General features: G+C 44.3%; 1 protein-coding gene across 8 annotated transcripts in view; it reads right to left on the reverse strand.

The window, feature by feature from the left end:
- TEAD1 (TEA domain transcription factor 1) overlaps positions 1–19,589 on the reverse strand; it is a 274,482-nt gene extending 254,893 nt beyond the window's left edge. For 6 of the 8 annotated variants that reach the window (XM_059875101.1, XM_024975801.2, XM_024975798.2 and 3 more), the window contains exon 1: positions 19,038–19,589. In XM_059875101.1, coding sequence (XP_059731084.1) covers positions 19,038–19,574 — 537 coding nt within the window. In that variant the 5' untranslated portion in view covers positions 19,575–19,589. Of the gene's footprint in view, positions 1–18,294; positions 18,837–19,037 lie in introns of those variants that run through there. The other 2 variants (XM_010812533.4, XM_059875102.1) reach the window with 2 other exon arrangements.
- Between the last annotated feature and the right edge of the window lie 456 nt (positions 19,590–20,045).

A 20,045-nucleotide genomic window follows, 5' to 3' on the forward strand; every position in this document is an offset into this window, starting at 1 on the left:
TAGAAAGATAGAAATTACTAAAAATAAGTCTAACAGGAGACTCATGAAACAAAAAAACACTCATTTTAGACTTAAAGGTTTACTACTGTATTCCGACAATGGCAGCTATTCCAACAATAGCTGTGTTCCATCTAGGACTCCAATAAACAAATCTGCCTAAAATTACAGAGCTTTAAAATTTTTTAGCTCATAAAAATAATGTATTAGTGATAAATTCTTTAAATGAGTGAGAGATTAAATATATTCTATTTTAAACATTTCAGAAAAGAAAAGTACAAAACTTAATTCAACAAGCATTTATTCAAACACAGGCATGTAAAATCGACCCCAACAATATCATCAAAATATAGCCTGCAGTCTGAATGGCTCAGAGTGGTAATAAGACAAGGAATCTCTCACCTTCTGGTTATTTAAACAAGGTGCAGAACAAACCATCAGGGAGATAGGACTGAAGGCAATGATTAAAAGTCTTCTGTGAAGCCTAAATTAATGTGAGCTCTGGCCTTCAACATGAGAGTCAAACCATGAACTGGCCTGGGGGAATTTTTCAGTTTGGTCTTTTTCTTAAGGGAGAAAAGGACAAGATGACAAGCCCAAGCACAGAAATGTAGAATGAGAGCCAAAGGAGCCAAGCATGAGATAAATGTGCAAAGAAAGATTTTACCATGAATCAAAAAGTTGACACAGTAGGTGGGATCCATTTCTGAAGGGGGTTAGGGGGTAATAGAGACCCTACCCAAGATGTAGCTCTGAAATAGCATTTCCTACCAAAAGGAATCAAAGTTCTGCAGAATTTGGTTCACTCTAAATCCAAGAATACACAAGAAGACACAGGACAGCAAGGAAGCTGCTACCTAAAACTGTAAGGGTCACATCAAAAGGACACAGGAGCCAACTAAAGATACTCCCCTGGCCCAAAGACTCTATAATGTGAACATCAGTAAGAGGAAACTGGGCTTCCCCAGTGGCTCAGCAGTAAAGAATCTGCCTGCAATGCAGGAGACATGGGTTCAATCCCTGCATCAGGAAGATCCCCTGGAGGAGGGCATGGCAACCCACCCCAGTACTCCTGCCTGGAGAATCTCATGGACAGAGGAGCCTGGTGGGCTACAGTCCAAGGGGGCTGTAAACTGACCCCAACAATATCATCATGCATGCAAGAGGAAACTACAATGGAGTCAAAGCATCCAATAATTTAAAATCTACAACTGCATAATGATATTAAAAGAAACAAAAAAAGAAAACCACATACCTGCTTTTTCTGTGCAACCATATGCCAGGTTAACCAAACAACTGATGACAGAACGTTTCCATGAGAGAATCTTGGCTAATAAATGAAGTAGGAACAAGAGAACTGGAATATGATCAGTTTACGAAGCCGGTGTGAAACAACAGATACAGGCACAGGTCATAAATCAGTGTCTAACCTCACAAAGAAAGAGACAACTGGACATCATGTGCCTCCTGGCAGATTACTAGTTATGAAATATTCCTGTCATAAAAAAACAAACAAAAAACCCCAAAACCTTGAACCTGAAACAGATCAAGTTTCTAGGTCTAAATTCCCATTTATAGGAGAGACTGAGGACAGTGGAGCAGGATAAACACCACCAAGAGAATGCAACTGCATATTCCAGAATGAGAGAAACTCTACAAGAGAAACAAGGCTTTTCTAACAAATCACCTGTAAAGAGTGAAAAAAGAGAGACACAATCTTTAAAGAGTTTTAAGAAACAGAACAACTAAAGATAACCTTCAATTCTGTCTGGACCCTGATTTAAACAAACCAACTATAAGAAAACACTGATGAGTCGAACAGGAAATTTACAGCCTCACTAGACATTTTATATTAAGTAATCAGGATTAAAATGTTAGTGTGATGATATTGCAGTTTTGTTTTTGTTTTTCTTTTAATTTATTTGACCATGCTGGGTCTTCACTGTGGCATGTGGGATCCAGTTCCCTAAAGAGAAATCGAACCCAGGCCCACTGCATTGGGACTGTGGAGTATCAGCTACTAGAGCACCAGGAAGTGGTGTTTCTTAAACACCAACAGTTGGTCTTTCTTTAAAAGTCATAATTTTTAAAATATATACTGAAAACTTCACAAATAACATGGTCTGACATTTTGGGATTGTTTCAAAATAATATGTGGGAGAGGATGCTGGGATTTGAAAGAAACAAGAATGGCCAGGGGTTGAAAACTGTTGCTAAGTGATGATGGTCCAGGGTGGTTCACTGCCCTCTACTCAAGTTTGCACAATAAAAATTGTGAAAGTCTAAAATAATAAAAATAATAAGATACTGTTCCTGTCTTTTTCCTTCAAGTTAAGAGAAAGGAAGAGATACTTGGCACTCTTAATTCTTAGCCACCAGGTGATGGTAATCACAGCCATAACTATAATCAGCAGATAACTTTAATGGTACATTCTGCCAGGCAACATGCAAACCCTCAGCTAACTCTCACTATAACCCATGAGAAAGGCACTAGCATGTCCATTTTACAAGTGAGAAACTGGGGTTCAAAAAGAATAAAGAGGTTGCCCAGAAGCAAATAGGTAAGTGGAAGAAACGTGTGTAATTCCACAAATTCATAAACGTAGTAAGAATCAGAATGAGTTAAGCCTTTTCAAAACAGTAACTCTTAAGAGTGCCAGTAACACTCTAAGCCAAGAGATCCAATGCTCTCAATGCAAGAAGACAGCAAAATCAAGAAGTGGTGCTCTGCCGCTGACCATTTTTGGTGAAACCTAGGAAACTGAAGGGGCAGTCTCTTTTAGATTTCAAAATGATAACAGCAGAAGAGAAAGGGTGAAAAAACTGGACAGCATGTTTTGTGTCTCTGTGTGCGTGTGTGAAAATATGAAAGCAAAAGGGAAACTGTCTGAAGAGAGAAAAACAGAGCAGGAAATCCAGCTCGAAGAGAAGCTGGAAAAAAGCTTAAAACTAAACCCAGAGGAGGAAGATGGAAAAGCAAATAAATGAGCGCCTGTCAGACTGGTGTTCTGGATGGGACAAAACCCTCAGGTCTTGGACCAGGGACTGGAGGGCAGAGGAAGCAGGAAACATCAGTATGGGTTGGGACGACCCGTGGAGAAGCCCACTGTGGGCTGTTCGTCATACTCTGTCATACTTCACTTTATCTTAATATTTTCATTTTTCAGATAAAGAGACAGAGGCCCAGAGAGATTAAATCATCTTCCCCAAGACCGTATAGCCAATAAGCATAACTGGGACTGGGTCTGACTTCAAAGCCATGCTTTTAGGCTATGTTGCAAAATATATAAAGTGCTAGTGAGATCTACACCAAGTCAGGGAAACACCAAAATAGCCAAGAGCAGAAGTACCCAAAAGAAACTGGGTATACGACAGCTGTAAGAAGTGGGCAAACCAGTACAGGGAAGGAGGGGAAGACCGGAGCACAAGTCCTGGCCATCAGTGGCCCCGACCCCTTTTAGCCCAGAATTTAGTCTAATTCAGAGTCACCAGAATTAGGTGAACAAAAGTAAGACAGTATCAACCATCCCATAACCATCCCATAACCTTGGACTAAAAGCCAACCAAGATATCAAAGATGGGTAGCAACCCCACTGGCAATCCCATTTCAAAGTCCTTATTATCTATTTCAGAGACCTGATTTATTAAGGGCTTGGACTGCTTGGACTCCATGGACTGGAAGGAGATCCAAACTAGTCAATTCTAAAGGAAATCAACCCAGAATATTAACTGCAAGGACTGATGCTGAAACTGAACCTCCAATACTTTGGCCACCTGATAGGAAGAGCCGACTCATTCGAAAAAGACCCTGATGCTGGGAAAGATTGAACGCAAGAGGAGAAGGGGGACAACAGACAATGAGACGGTTGGATGGCGTCACCGACTCAATAGACATGAGTTTGAGCAAACTCTGGGAAGCAGTGAAGGACAGGGAAGCCTGGCATGCTGCAGCTCATGGGGTTGCAATGAGTCGGGCCCAACTTAGCGACTGAACAACAACAACTGAACAGAGCGGTTAACTCCCTTTGCCCTCCTGCCCCTGCCACTGTCCATCACATTCCACAGGCTAAGACATAGTTTCCAGCTGGTCACCTGGGTGGGGAGGGGAGAGATTCACCTGTATCTCCCATGTTCCCAAGCAATCCCACTATCAAGGGGTCAAGTCAAAGTCATCTACCTAGCAACTCTACCCCTAGCATGAGGGTATTTCCACATCCAGGCTTCCAGGGTGGTAGAGGGGGCTAACCATCTCTGCCTGCAGGCCAGCTTCTGCAGCTCAACTGCAGAGCACATTCCAAAGAAAAACCAGATAAACTGGCAGGTCCAGGCCCAGAGCTCCAAACCAGACCTGCTTCTCCCTCCATGTCCCCAACAAGGAAATCAACCCAGAATATTCACTGGAAGGCCTGATGCTGAAGCAGGGGTCGACAGAGGATGAAATATTTGGATGGCATCACTGATTCAATGGACACGAGTCTGAGCAAGCTCAGGGAGATGGTGAAGGACAGCCTGGTTTGCTGCAGACCATGGGACCACAAAGAGTCAGACACGACAGAGACTGAACAACAGAAGCCCAGGGAGCCAGGGGAGAGGTTCTGCCCTTCTCCCCTCATCCCACCCCCAGGCTTTGAAGACTGACACTAAAAGGGAGAAGAGAATCTTGCCCGCTCTCAACATGAGGAGCCGGGGGATCCCCGAGTAAAGGCTGGAGTGGGTCACACCCAACATTTACATGTTTGTTTTGAAAACATGGGTTAAATGGGCCATCAAGAACACAAAACAAAATAAAGCATTAAGTACTCTGCACAAATACACCAGAAGAGTGCAAGTCTACTTCTGTTTCAGTGTCACAATCTATCTTAACAAATGCCACAAGTGCTTAATATGCAGTCTTTTGTTAGCCTGAAAGCTGTGGAGTCCGTGGGATCTAGGAACTGACATCAAATTTTGGCCCTGTTCATCTGGCTGTGTTACCTTGGGCAAGTTACTAACCCTCTCTGAGATTCACTTTCTTCAACCACAAATAAAGCTCTCAGGTTTAAATAAGGTAATGTTGAAGAATGGGCTCAAGACAGAACCTGGCCTGTCAGCCTTCCTTTCTTATCCAAATTCTCCCACGGTGGCCTGGGAATTAGCATAAATCAAAGAGTGAGAACAACTGAGTTGTGGAGTGAACTCAGCACTATGGCTCCTCCTCCACAAAACCCCGATTTGGGTGGGGAGTTTGGGGATGACTCAGATAACAACCCCTCCAGGACCTTTCGGCCTAAGGCTCTAACATTTTATCTCTTTAATCTACAGCTCAGCTCAAAAGTAGGCTGCAGTATCTTCCCAGAAAGGGAAAGCAAAGAGTTTTCAAGCGACTTCCCCAAGGTCACAGGAAGAGCCAAGTGAGGGGCTATCTAACCCTTACAGCTGGAAGTGAAGGGACCAAGATCCTAGCCCTGGAGGGACTCTCAAATGCCTTCTCCCAGTGAACTGCTCCAACGAAGAAACAGTTCTCCCAGTTCTCAACAGTGAAGGCCAGAAGCCATTCTTTCAAACTCAACACCTGGCCAAGTTACTGCCTAAAGCACATGATAAAATAACTAACTGAATAGTGTTGTCAGAAGAACCATCTGGAATTGAGCAGTGTCCTTACAATTATTTTTGGTTTTGGGCAAAGTTCTAAAATTTCTTAAATTTTTAAGATTCCACTCTGTCTTCTCTCTGTATCCACAGGTTCCAAATCCGAAGATTCAACTAACCCCAAATCGAAAAAATGTGAAAAAAAATCCAGAAAGTTTACCAAAAACACACTTGAATTTGCCACAAGGTGGTAACTATTTACATTCAGTATAATATTTACACCCTACTGACAACTGCTTACGTAGTATTTATACTGTATCAGGTATTGTGCTGGGCTGTGTGTGCGCTCAGTAGTGTCCGACTCTTTTGAGACCTCGTGGACGGTGGCACACCAGGCTTCTTTGTCCATGGAATTTCTCAGGCAAGAATACTGGAGGTGGTTGCCATTTCCTACTCCAGGGGATCTTCCCAACCCAGGGATCAAACCCAAGCCTCCTGTGTCTCCTGCATTAGCAGGTAGTCTCTTTAGCACTGTGCCACCTGGGAAGTCTCTAGCAATCTAAAGAGATGATTTAAAGTATACTGGAAGATGTGTGTAGGCTAGATGCAAAAAACCTGCCATTTCCCACAGGGTTTTGGTACCTGCAAAGGTCCTGGAACCAGTTCCCTGTGGATACCCGCTCCAGTGTGTTTAGGCACATCACAGGATGTCATTACACAGTCTCCCAAGGAACAAAGATGAGCAGGTCTGAAACCTAAGAGTGTCAAGAGCTCCAAGACTAGTTTCTAAAATCTGTAATCTGAAATCCCCAAATTTCACACAGTACAAACCTGTCAGAATTCCACTGGGAAAAACTTCTGAACTTTGCAATTCCAAAAGGAAATGAAACAGAGCTGAATCATTCTTATGAATGATGAGACACTTTTTTAAATTCGTTATGAATTGATCCACAGAATAGCAGAGGGTTTGAAACAATTTGTTGAAACTAGCACAGGTTTATAACCAAAGTTGTTCTCTGAAATTCCCCTCTGTTGAAGCTCAGAAACAGCCTGGAACACTCCAAAAATAACACTGTTATGAGCTCAATACAGGGTACCACAGAAGTCTCCTGCTTGAGATTTTTCTCTCTATTCTGCTTAATTGAAGGGAGTTAGCCAGCTTCCTCATCAGCTCCTGTTAGTAGGATGATCATATGGTTTATCCTCCAAACTGGAACATCTTGAGTAAACGAGGGTACTATTAAAGATTGTGCCATGACAAGCAGAACAAACCAGGACCATGCCAGGCAAGAAGTTACACAGCCACGAAGAGCAGTAGAGAACAATCCTTTGGTAATATAAATGAATAAAACCACCACAGACAGTTATTATGACACTGTGCATCTGGTCAGAGGACACAGCAACAAAAAAGCCCAAGGTAAAATTATAAAAAAAAAAAGGGCAAAGCACAGCCTGAAACTTGAAGTATAAATTAATCTATATCCCTATCTTAAATCAACTTACAAATCAGATTCACGACTTGACTTGTGGCCTCACATGCCTTCCAGGTCTCTTTCCCTTGTGATCTCCTAGTTTACTTATCCTCTAGCATTTAGTTCACAGATGTTTAAACTGTAAGCCATACGGGTGGTTAACATGGTCAACATTTATCATTAAGAAGCGAGTCATCCCTCAACACTGAAGTTATACTTTCGTAAGTAAAAAAATTTTCCACTGTAGATAGTTCTAACTGATACCTTTAGGCTCCACACTAACACCAGTAAAGTAAAAGAGATATAAACTCTTATTAAGTCATCGCTCTGAATATCAATCTTAATTAATTGACCAGTTAAACAAATGGACTCACCACATAAGGAATTCTGGGAGCACTGTGCTTTACCTTCTTCTATGAGATGTAATTCACACATCCTTTTTTTTCTTTTTTTTAATATAAATTTATTTATTTTAATTGGAGGCTAATTACTTTACAATATTGTATTGGTTTTGCCATACATCAACATGCATCCGCCACGGGTGTACACATGTTCCCCATCCTGAACCCCCCTCCCACCTCCCTCCTCATACCATTCCTCTGGGTCATCCCAGTGCACCAGCCCTGAGCATCCTGTATCATGCGTCGAACCTGGACTGGCGATTCGTTTCACATATATTATACATGTTTCAATGCCATTCTCCCAAATCATCCTACTGTCGCCCTCTCCCAGAGTCCAAAAGACTGTTCTATACATCTGTGTCTCTTTTGCTGTCTCGCATACAGGGTTATCGTTACCATCTTTCTAAATTCCACACACATCCTTTTAAAAGTTTAATTCAGTGACTTTTAATAGATTCACAGGTTGTAAACCATTGTTTTTAAATCTTTCTCCCCTGCCTCTAAAAGCCTTTATTGCCAATTTATCTTATCTCTCCTAACAATTGTTAATTTTTAATTTAAACTAGGAAACCAGATTAACACACAGTTCTATGTACCCTGGTTGACTACAGCAGAAGACAAAACTGCACATGGTCTTCAGCCCAGGTTCACACAAGGCAGTCTTAACAGCTCAGACCTGTCACTGGGAGTGGCCCCGATCTGAAAACACGGGGACAGAGACACGCCCTGAAGTGTAGTTGGCTATCAAGTGCAACAAGACCAGCTTAGGGCCTCTGGCTTTGAAAACACAGGTTTTCAGTTTTCAAATCCACCAGTTTTCAGAAAAGATTCAGCTAATGTACCAGGAAGTACCTGGGTACTAACTCAAGTAGACAGTCATCTTGGATTAATAAACATTCTCTTAAATATGCAACTGGCAAAGGGTCAGTCTGCCATTCACACACGAGTATGAATTATTATTTGAATTACATTTAAGGCCTAAACAGAGGAATCTGATGAGAGGGGCAAAGATTTAACTCCAGAGCCTTGCATACTTTCAGGAACAAGATAATTTGATAGCAGTCATACCTGTTTCTGCTTTCCTAATGGAAATCAACCCTGAATACTCATTAGAAGGACTGATGCTGAAGTTGAAGCTCCAATACTTTGGCCACTTGATGTGAAGAGCTTACTCACTGGGAAAGACCCTGATGCTGGAAAAGACTGAGGGCAGGAGGAGAAGGGGGCAACAGAAGATGAGATGGTTCGATGGCATCACCGACTCAATGGACATGAGTTTGAGCAAGCTCCAGGAGATAGTGAAGGACAGGGAAGCCTGGTATGCTACAGTCCATGGGGTTGCAAAGAGTCGAACATAATTTAGTGACTGAACAACAAAAACACATGTAGCTCCAGCCTACTGAGATAACTCTTATGTACACCCATCACAGCCCTTCAAAATAGTTAACACCAGCCCACTTTCCAGATGAGAACTGAGGGCAAAGAGGGCAGCAAAGGTTGGGGAGGCACCTGTCTGCCTCTTGTTCTCTCATCTCACACTTAGAGCTGAAGCCTTCAGAACTCTAGCAGGGATTCCTCAAAGGCTCCACCAGCAGGTCCAGGGCCCTGAAAATAGCTACTCTACCAAAAGACAAGTTCCATACAACCACCTAGGGGAAAAACTTTTAGAACCCAGTCCCAAAGTCAGGAGAGTGGCCCCCATGCCAGAATCTAAGGAAGACATTTCCTTTTGAGTGGATGAAGGTGTACCCTGCCACCCACCTTTAGAAGTTCGCGCTACCACTTGGCAAGGAATAGCCTCAAATATTACGTATTTACTGATGGATTTCCTCTACTTTTATGAATAGAGGAAGTGTGGTTCAAAGAGATTAATAGTCTCAGACTTGATGGGATGCCTCAGCCTCTCCTGGATCTCAATCATTCGCCTGAGACCGTAAGTCTGGCTCTTCGTAGCAACTGCTTCAGCCTCGGGTGTTCTTCAAGAGTCAATGCCCAGGCTGACCTGGCAGGAAATCCAGGAAGACCTGGTATACAAGATAGCATGTGAAGTTGCTGTTTACTGAGCATTTATTAAGTGTCAGGCACACAGGAGGCATTCTATTAAAATTTACCGATGGCAACACCGAGGCTCAGACAGGAAGCAATTTGTCCAAGGACATAGGACAAGTGCGGCTGAGCCAAGACTCCAACTGAGGTGTGTCCAACTCCAAACCTGTGTTTTTAAACACAGGTACGTTATTATCTTGCCTTTTTCGAAACCAGAATCAGGAAGCTTCCAGCTCCCCACAACTAGTCCCCTCCCTCCCTTTTGCTTCTTTCATTAACTGAACATATAATGAAGTTTTAGATCCTATACCAGCTCACAACTGGCAATGAACTGTCTGTATTACTATTTGAGAGTCGAGTTCATCACTCTGGAGGCTATTTGCGGCAGGGGCAGGGTTGGGGAGGGTGTTTATTTAACAACTGGGTCCCACTCTAATCCCAAAATGGTATCTGGCAAAAAAAAAAAAAATTTTTTTTTTTTAATTTTAAAAAACCTTCCCTTCAAGGCCTAGTTCCAACATCACTTCCTCTGCAAAGCTTTCCTCATTCCCCACCACTGAGCATACACAGCTCTCTGGCTATATCATGAGTAATGAACATAACCCTCAAACAGTAATACAGAAGGTTCATTGCCAGTCATGAGCTGGTATAGATCTAAAACTTGATTACAATCAAGTTTCCCCACTGGATATTTTTTCCCTTTGGTATTACATAAACACATGTTCCTAAAAACTACAAATGTGTAAAAATGAACGCATCTCCCCATCCCAATCTACTCCCTCAAACCAACCCATCAATAATATATAATCTCCCACATCCTTTTGGATAGAGATGCAAACACATTTCATGAAAATTTCATCAACTCAAGACACCAGTGACTGTTAAAGGCAGTATGATTTTATTTCTAAGAAATATTGTTGTGAAACACCTTGCCAGAGCACCGCCTTCTGACTTAAAAATTGTATTTTATACATATTGAAATGTTATCATATGTCAGTCTTATGAAGGCATAAAAAGAAAACTATAGGCAAACTACAGTGGGTTAGATAATACTAAACTTCTCAGAGAGATCAACACCCATGCCTTTCCACACACTGCTGCCCTCTGTGCCAACAAGAGAACTGGCGACATCAAGAGCATTCTTAGGACTGCTTGGCTACTGACTTTGGAATTTTCTTCCTCTCCACTGCACTTGTTCTGCAGGCTGTGATGAGTGTACGCAACCACGTCAGGGTCATGACCACCACTTGGCCAGCCGTGATTGTAGGATGCATCCCAATTTTGGAAACATTCAAGTAAGGGGGAAAAAATTGCACCTTGGGACTCTTGAAATACGAAATACACAGCTTCCCCAGTGGACTGTGATCTCTTTAATCTCTTCACATGCCTGTTTTCGTTGCTAAATTGGAAGCTCTGCAGGGGTGTTTTACTGATAGTCATTCATTGACCACCCTTGGCTGGATCACCAGATCCCAGGCAAATGGTAGTACCTACAAAGGTTTCAATGTAACAGTTCTAGGCAAAGCTGGGACCATCTGGATTTCTAAGTGCCTAAGAATGTTAGATTTCTAAGTGCCTAAGCCATGTTCATCTCTGGGATGCTGTCACGATCAGCCTTCCTATGCCCTTATTCTGCAGTATCAAGGGGGACCATGTGAGACCCTCCATGAACATCCCCACTACTCAAACATGAAAACTACCTCTGCAAACAGTCAGGCAAGAATTAGTCCTTAAACCCCTTGCCAAGGAGCCTGACGCTCACCTCTATAATCACATCTGGAAACAACTGCTACCTTACCAGAGGGTAACAGATGCGTACTGAGCACAAAAAAAGTAGTTCTGCTCATCATCTCTCTTGCACATTTCTGTGCAGTCATATCTTTAAAACTAACAAGATCTTAGTGAATTCCATGAAGACTTAGTATACACTCTTAGGTACATCACCTCACAAATACAGGAAAAAGCCCATTTAGAGTTAGGAGGCATGGGCAAATTTAGCCTGATTCCATCTGAAAGTAAAAATTAGAATACCTAGAATACCTAATTCTCAATCAGATAATTTCCAATAATTCTCAGTATCTGAGGTCTCTTAGAAATATAAAAACACTGCACCTCTCCCACCCTCCTAAGGCCCCAGGGCTGATAACCCAGTCTGTGGAAAGCTCCACAGAGGCTGTGATGCACGTGTTCAGGTGGGAACCACTGGTGAGGCAGAGGCTCCCGGGGACAAGAATGGAAAGAGGCTGCCCTGGGTTTGAGTCAGAACCATCCTGAATTAGCCAGGTAAACAGATCTGTGTTCCGAGAACTAGAAATCCCAAAGTCAAAAGGTGAGAGGCCTGGAAGGGAGAATGAGAGTGTTGAGGAAGGCTGGGTAGGGAAAGAGACACACAGTCTTACCCTGGCCCCCCCAGTACCTGGCACACATTAGGGACACAAATATTTACTGAATGAGATTCATGCGGTTGATAAACACATAGTCATGCACATCATGTAATTTCCACTAATATACCTACTGTGTGCAGAATTCTTGAAATGGCCCCAGCAACTCAAGGCAGGAGTCCCTCTGGATTCACCAGCCGCAGAGATTCAACTTTTGGCTCAGATTCAATGGACATCTGAGTAGAGATGTTCTAGAAGCATCTCCCTCTTTAAGAATTCCTAGTCATAAAGAAAGCTGCTTTTTGCCTCCAAATCACAGATAACTCTTCCTCTGAAATCACTTTCACACTTGATTTTTTCTATTGGCATATAGTTGCTTTACAATGTTGTGATAGATTCTACTGTACAGCAAAATGACTCAGCTATACATATACATATATCTCCTCTGTTTTAGATTTCCTTCCCATGCACTCAATGATAAGGTAAAATGCAAAGATGGAAGAAAATTAAGGAGGTATTTTTAATGAACAAAAAAACTAGAAACATTTTGTCAAAATAAGCACCATGCTGGTCTTATCCTCCCAACTATTTACAACCAAAGCAAATTTTGAATTACAGGAATTTCTTGACTCTGCCAGTATGAAATGCTATTATATAGCTTGTTTTCTGTTTTTCCTTTCAATGAAAATACCTGATGAGGTCTTCTAAGTATTCCAGATTTCAAGACAGGGTTGAGGGTTCCCTCAGATGATGGAGCCCTTTCTAACTCTAACCACTATTGTCTCCAAAAAGCTTTGAAATGAAAAGGCAGTGAAGGAGAAAGGGCTGAAAGAGATTCCACCAAAGGAAGCATCAGCTCACAGACGTTTCAATGGTTTTGGAATCAGTTAGCCCCCAAGACACCCCCAGCCATGGTGATGGGTGATCTGAAAATGAAGCATATCAAAATGCTATTGATGAGCTAAATTACCAGACAGCTTATCTGAGGCCCACATCCGCCATATGGTGCCCCAACTTCTGCCGCCTGTTGCTGCCATAACAATAGGCACGCCTACCCAGAAAGCACCGTCGGACAGAAACCCAGCAGCAGCGGCATGTGGGGCGGCTACTGTGTTTACATTTTATTTTGCGCTATTAGCTATGTGCCTCTCCCTATCCCAGGAGTGACTTGAAACACACACACACACACATTCAATGTCAGAGATCCGAGTTACCTGCAGGACACATGTGTGCACACTGCATGTGTGCGCGTGTGTGGGTATATATCAGGTGAACAGAGAGAAAACCAGATGTCAACTTCAGAAACGGAGCTGCCTGATGGGGGAGGGCGAGCCAGGCCAGCTCCTAGCTAGAGCTGCAAGCAGACAATGCGCTTTTCTCCAAACACTCGGGCGGGCAGGCCTCAGGGAGTGGCTATTTAAAACACTTGGCTCCTTTTATTTCACCACCAGGGAAGTGAATCCGGCTCTTAAGTGCCAGAGCAAATGAAGTCATTTGGTTTCCGTGGGCTCCCTTTGCATTTCAGCAGCAGAAATCAGACTGGATGCAAGTCGGAAGGTCCAGCTGAAGTTGTTCTTACTTCCAATTAAAATTGATTCCACAGAGGATTTGGCACCTGGGCTTCATTAGCTTTTTTTTTTTGAAAAGACACTAAGGTCATGGAAAATATAAAGGACATTGGACACTGGAATGAATACCGTCAAAGATGACCCCTTTCACAAAATGCCATCAAGTATGACCACATAAGGACCTTCTAAAGGCTTGGTTGGTATAAAAGGTTAACAGTGATTTTTGTCAAACGAATTTATAAGATTTCTGCCTTTCTTTCTTTCTATTCTCTCAAAAGAAAGTTTGTCTTTCCAGAGATTATATCATTGATGTAATAAAATATCTACTTAGTTAATTTTCTATCAGAAAAAGACATTGGTTTCCAAAGAAAACTCAACAGCATATAGCATCTGGTTATGCAAAAATACCCAAGATGCAGGTTTGGATACAGTACAAAGCCAAAAAAAAGGTCTCTTTCCTAATATTCAGATCTAATTAACTATTATACAAAGCCACTCATTTCATCCCCCCAATTAACCACACCTAAGCAGACAACATTCTTGGATGAACTTTTCAAAATTTCTTAAACGTTCTCAGTTTAAAAAAAAAATCTCCTTTCAAGTTAAATTGAGATTGCACTTGAACTCCATCCAAGAGCAGAGCTGAACTGAATTATGATAATTAGAAAGCTGTGCCTATAAAAAAGCAGCACAGTTCATGCATTTTTTTTAAAAGTTCATGCCAGAGAATATAAGTTCAATATGTTCTCACATAATTAACATTTCCCACCATTAGCAGCAGTTTTTCAGTTTATATATCAGTAAAAACAACAGCACCCGCCATTGTTGTATCTGCCCCAGCAACAGTGTTTCAGTCACTTTACATACACATCTAAACCTGTCAGATGCTCCAAAGCAACCAGAATTTCCCAACGGAAACAACGGTGGTGCTTAACTTGTTCATCAATACTGACTTTTTCTTTTAATCCCCTTTTCCAATTCTGGGCCCAGCTCCTCAAACTAAAACTACTAGTGAAATCCAATGACAGAGCCTTAAAAACTTATGTGAAAAGGGCAGGAAGCATTGCATCAGGATGGTAAATACTTGGGGGGTGGGGGCCAGTAATACCACCAGGACAGAGCCTTCCTCTCTGCGCCTGCCATAAAACTAGAAAAGACGGCCTCTTAGGAACTCCCCCCACCCCTTATCCAATCAGAAGAGAGACTAGTGGTTTCACAGTTAGCCAGGCAGGACTCCCAGACTATGGAAAGTATTTTCTGTGAATCCTCCCAACCATGCAAAAAGCCAGTGGACAAAAGGAGAACTTAAGAGCTGAAAGCGACCCACCCAGTAAGAAACACTGTCCTGAAAGCCCACTCTTCAGGGCATCCCATTTGCTTTGACTAAAATAAAAATACACATTTCAAAATTCTCTTATGCTGCACCACTACAAAGCCCTAATGTATCTTAAGAAACGGTTGGATTTCCACAGAGTTCAAACTTGGGAGTGTGTCGAGGAAGCTTATGATGACAATCTTACAGACTGAAAACTCTCAACTGTCCACAGCTTTGAAACAAAGCTATGTAAAAACCTACACAAAAATACTCCAGATATTCAGATCCAAACATTCTAGCATTCCACAAACTATCCCAGAATAGGGAAGCCCCCAAACAGCCTTGATTTCAGAAGTATTCAATAATTGCAATACAAGGGGGTCAAAATTGGCATTGGTATCTGTCAAAAAGGCCAACTCTGAAACATTAAGGTGCTTACTATGGATCTGAATTACTTGATTTTATCACCTTTGTGAACAAGAAACTAAAATACATCATAGATACTGTTCAAACATGATTTGCGATCTAATTTAAACACCACAGGGTAATCTGTGGCTTCTACAGATAAAATAAGAAAAAGCGCCACGCAGCTGTAAGAGATTACGCCAGTCACCAGTCAGTCCCCCAATAGCCCAGCAGCACAGCCGGAGTCTGTCAAAGGGCAGTAAGCTTACAATACACTTTGCTTGCCGAGTTCAGAAGTAGGACATTCGCACTTTGCAGTTCCAGTCACTGAACTCGAAAGAGGAAGCTGTAATGCCCGCATTTATCAACAGAAAGGTGGGCTCTGATTTCGTTGCGGTTTTACAAAGAAAGCTGGACACTCCCTCTGGCCAGTATTCTTCAGTCTTTGGGGAAAAAAAACCCCAAAAGTTTTTATCACTGAACAGATCCAACCTCTAAGCACAGCTTTCACTCCGCAGTATTTTTCCTCTCCTTTCGCAATCTCTTTATTGAAAACAAGATAAAATGCCTAAAATACATGCTTAAAAGTGTTATCTACACAGTTTGTATGTGAGCACAATCATTTTCCATACATGTGATCATACAGGCAGTTATTTGCATCAACCTTTTCAATGATAAGACACCACAATTATCATTGCAGGCAGTTTAATTATGCTCATGATTAATACATGATAACACAAGAGATTAGAGAGAAGAGTAATCCCAAAGACGCACAAACTCCTGTCCCACCACCATGTACAACAGATCAATCCATTTCAGAAGCAAGAAACTTAAAATATTGTTAATGGCACAGATCATTCCTTCAAAGGCCTATCTACCATCTGGGATCTACATTTTCTAACTGTCCCCATCACACATTTTCCCACTGAAAATGTGACAACAAATATGATCTAGATCCCCATAAGTATGTATATTCCGCCAAATTTTCCCATTAAGAAATGCCCTCTTAAACTTGCTGTCCTGTATTGTCAAAACCAGCAAATTCAGAATTGTTTGTTAATGACTGAAACTAAAGCAGCAAAATACCCGAACATTTTTTTCCCTATGACTTGCTTGTCCTTTTTCTTAAAAAAAAAAAAAAAAAAAAAAAACCTGAGGGTACCAGTGCCCAAAGTGTGTATGTGAACGTATTCTTTCTATATAAAGCAAAAGAGGGGGAGGGGCAGAGGAGAAGAAAGGAGGAAGCTGACTTTCCCCAGGCTGCCCCCTCAAGCCCACCACCAGCAGCTCTTAAGTATTAGTACGCTGCTGGGGTCTAGGTACACACTGTAACATAAAGCAAGGAAGCACCTCTCCATGAGATATTCAGTTCAGTCTGACTCAAATTAAGATATCATGTCCTCTTTCTTTAAATTAAATTTCATTAAGTATATGCCATGGTGAGTCCTGGTTTATGTTTTGGGAAAAGAAGCAAAAAAAAAAAAAAAAAAATCTCCAATAATCTCTCTCAGGCATGTTCCCTGAATGGAGTCCTATTTGTTACTTCATAAAAGATCACAAGGAGGAGGAATCGACACAAAAATTCCTTCCTTTAATAGTTTTTTACTCTTAAGTGTCACACTGGTTTTATTTCAAACTTGTAAAGAGAAAGAGGGAGAAAGAAAGGAAAGGTAGTCTGATATTCTCCTAAAACTGTGAACTAAATAGTACTTAATCATTAAAGTAAAAATAAAATGGTCTACATTGGCACTTTTATACCATCGGCAAGAACCAGTAATGGATACAGCTTATCAGCTCATTATTTTACACCAACAACAAAAGAATTATAAACTTGGTCCAAAACCTGAAACCTGAAAGTCCAACACAGAGTTGCACATACAAAGAAACACTAAACAAAAATATCTGTGACCATTTATGGAAATAGTGAAATTAGAAAAAAATCAGCCTTTTCCCTAAAAAACAATCAACAATTCAAAACCTCACTGTTGACAAAGGTTCAACTAATACATTTGTCTTTTCAGAGCGACTTTGTAATTAGTTCTACTATTTCCTTCTAAAAAGGAAAGATTCTTACCAAAGTTGGATCTAAGTCTGGCCCTTACAAGCATTCAGATGAGCTTGGTGCTCATAGTTTCTGCTATTTACAGAAGGGCACAAGCCCAACAGTGAAAGGATGAAGCACTGGGCAAAGCCTGACGTCTGTTCCTCAACCACCTCACAGTACCCTGGTAGAGAAGCCCCCGTGCATAAGACACCAATCAAGATTCACTGCAAAGTGCAGAGAACAGAGCCCACTCCCTGATCTGAATTTGCAGTGGGATCACATCTTCCTGAAGGGATCTGTCTATTCAGGTAACCACCTGCAGGCACCCAGCACACCCCAAGCCATCAGACCACCTAAACTTCCAGAAACAATCAAGGGAAAGGGTGGGGAGGAAGAAACATGTGGGTTGGTTGTCCTGAAGAACTAGACAAGTGTTCTACTCATTGTACTATCTGTAACATTTTTAAAATACACACATATATATACATATATATTTAAAACTCTTTTGAAAGCTGATAGGTCTTACAGACCTTTCTGTTCCAAGACCTGGGCTTCCTCCAAGGCACTGTTATTAAAACTCGGCCTTTTTACATGACCCGCTCCTGGAACATCATCTGTCTCTAACTTTTCAGGGCTTAGTGAAGTCAATTTTCATTTCTGCAAATCACAGGCAGCCACTTGTTTCTGAGAAGTTAACAAGCCTCCTGAGAAATGCTAATGGCTGGTATTTCATTGTTTCATAAATATTTTTATACAGTGACAGCATTCAATTTTAAATAAATCTTTTAAAACAATTAAAAAGCCAAGAAAATTAGGATCTGGATTTTATTTTCGTGGGAGAAAAAGAAGGGAGGTGTGAAGCCCTCCATTGTCTTCAATTCATTTAAAAAGCTGCTCCGGTTTAAAAAAAAAATTACAAACATTAAAAGAAAAAAAAGGAAACTCATAGAAGTTGAACTTTCTTTAAAGCGGGCCTGTGGACTTTAGAACAAAACAAATGTTGCTGCTACGAACAAAGAGAAGAAATGCACTGATTTTCTCCCCTCTGGGGATCATTTCTCTTCCAATAAACAAACAAATCCCCCAGTATTTCCTACCGAAGGGAAGTTTTCCAGGGAGAGTCTCCTCCAGGATTTGGTGGTAACTGCGACTCAGTCTTTTTTGGACACAATGTTTCTGCTGACTCCTGAAAATTTTCCACTTGAATGTGCAATGAAGCGGCGGCGGCGGCAGCAACAGTCCTGGAGAAGCGGCAAAGACGACCGTGCCTCCTTTCATCTTTGAGAAGAAGGAGCGAAACCCCCGCCAGCAGCACAAGTCGGCGCAGCCCCCGGGCCGGCCTCGGGGGACCCCGGCGCCTGGGGCGGCAGGGGAGGCGCGGCGGGGGGGATCGGGCCGGCTTCGGGCTCCCAGGCGGCGCCGGCGGCTCTCCCCGCCCGCGCTCGCTCCGAACTTCTGACTTCTCCCAGAAAAACGTGGAAACTGCCCGAGGGTGTGTGCGTGTGCGCGCCGGCAGGCGGACGGGCGCAAGAGGGGGGCGCGGGGGGCGCGGCGCGGCCGGCCCGGCGCCTGCAAGGCCGCCTGTTGCCGCGCGGGCTCCGCTGCGCGCGGCCCAACTTGGCGTCCCGGCAACTCCCGCGGCGGCGCCCGGCCGCTCACCTTGAAGGAGCGCGGGGAGGCGGGCGCGGGGGCCCGGCCCCGGCCCTCCGCGTGCCCGCTCCTCTGCCCGTCCGCCGCACACAAAGCAGACTCCGGAGAGAAAGAGCGGACGGGGCCAGCCCCCGCCCCCAGCGCCCCGCGCGCCCCCCGCACCCAGCATCAGCCCCGCGCGCCAACTTACCTCGGCGAAGGGAGCCGCCGCAGCGCCTGGCGAGTCCGAGGCAAACTTCGGCGCCGCTTCCCCCGCCTTCAGCTCGGAGCCCGGCTCCCTCCCCGATTCCCGATCCCCGGGCTGGGCCACCCCACCCCTGCCTAGCACCGCTCCTGCCCCGGGGCCGGCTGGACGAACTGGGCTCCTGCCCGCGGCTCCGGGCAAAGGTGGACGGGGTGGGGGGGATTCACTGCATGGCCTGTCCCCGGACGCGGCCGCCCCGAGCCCGGGCCCCGCCGCGCGGACTGGCCCGCAGGGTGGAAGCGAGTCTGCAAAGTGCTTGATGGGCGCCCGCGGCGGGCGGCGGGGCCGCGGCGGCGGCTGCAGAGGCTCGGCTCGGCTCGGGCGGCGCGGCACGGCGCGAGCGATGCTAAGAATGTTCGGAATGAGGACAGGAATGAAATGAACGCCAGGACCGAACTCGCTCCGGAGGGGTGGGGCCTCGGTGACGTCATGCGGCCTGCCGCCCGGGGCCGGGGCGGGGCCTGCCGCCGCCGGTGACGTCATGGGGATTCGGGGCGGGCCCGGCTGGGCAGCCTAGCCGTTGGGGCGCGGGCGGGCTCCGTCCCGAGGGGCGGCGGGGCGGAGTCTCGCGCCCACGGGGGAGCGGGGCGCGCGCGGGAGCCGCCCTGCCCCTTCCCGGCGCGGGCTCCGGGCTTTGTCCCGAGCTGGGCGGGGCGGACCAGGGCGGGGAGGGCGCCTCTGAGGTGGCTGCGCCGCGCGGAGAGCTCTGGAATCCTGGGTTCCCTCCTCCGGGCGGGCGCCGAGACCGGAGCTGCGCGCGCCGCGCCGGCCCTGCCTCAGTTTCCCTGTTCCCGGGCGCGGAAGCTCGCGCGGCTGCCTGGAGCACTCCTGAACTCGCGGAAGTCTGCAAGTGCGGGCAAGAGAAGTTTCTGTTCTGAAAATTCACGTCGTTGTTCTCAAGCGCGGTGGACGCCTTCTCGGGGCCGGATTCCCAGCCTGCCATGACTTCCCCTC

The sequence above is a fragment of the Bos taurus genome, chromosome 15, assembly GCF_002263795.3.
Source record: "Bos taurus isolate L1 Dominette 01449 registration number 42190680 breed Hereford chromosome 15, ARS-UCD2.0, whole genome shotgun sequence".
Taxonomy (NCBI): domain Eukaryota; kingdom Metazoa; phylum Chordata; class Mammalia; order Artiodactyla; family Bovidae; genus Bos; species Bos taurus.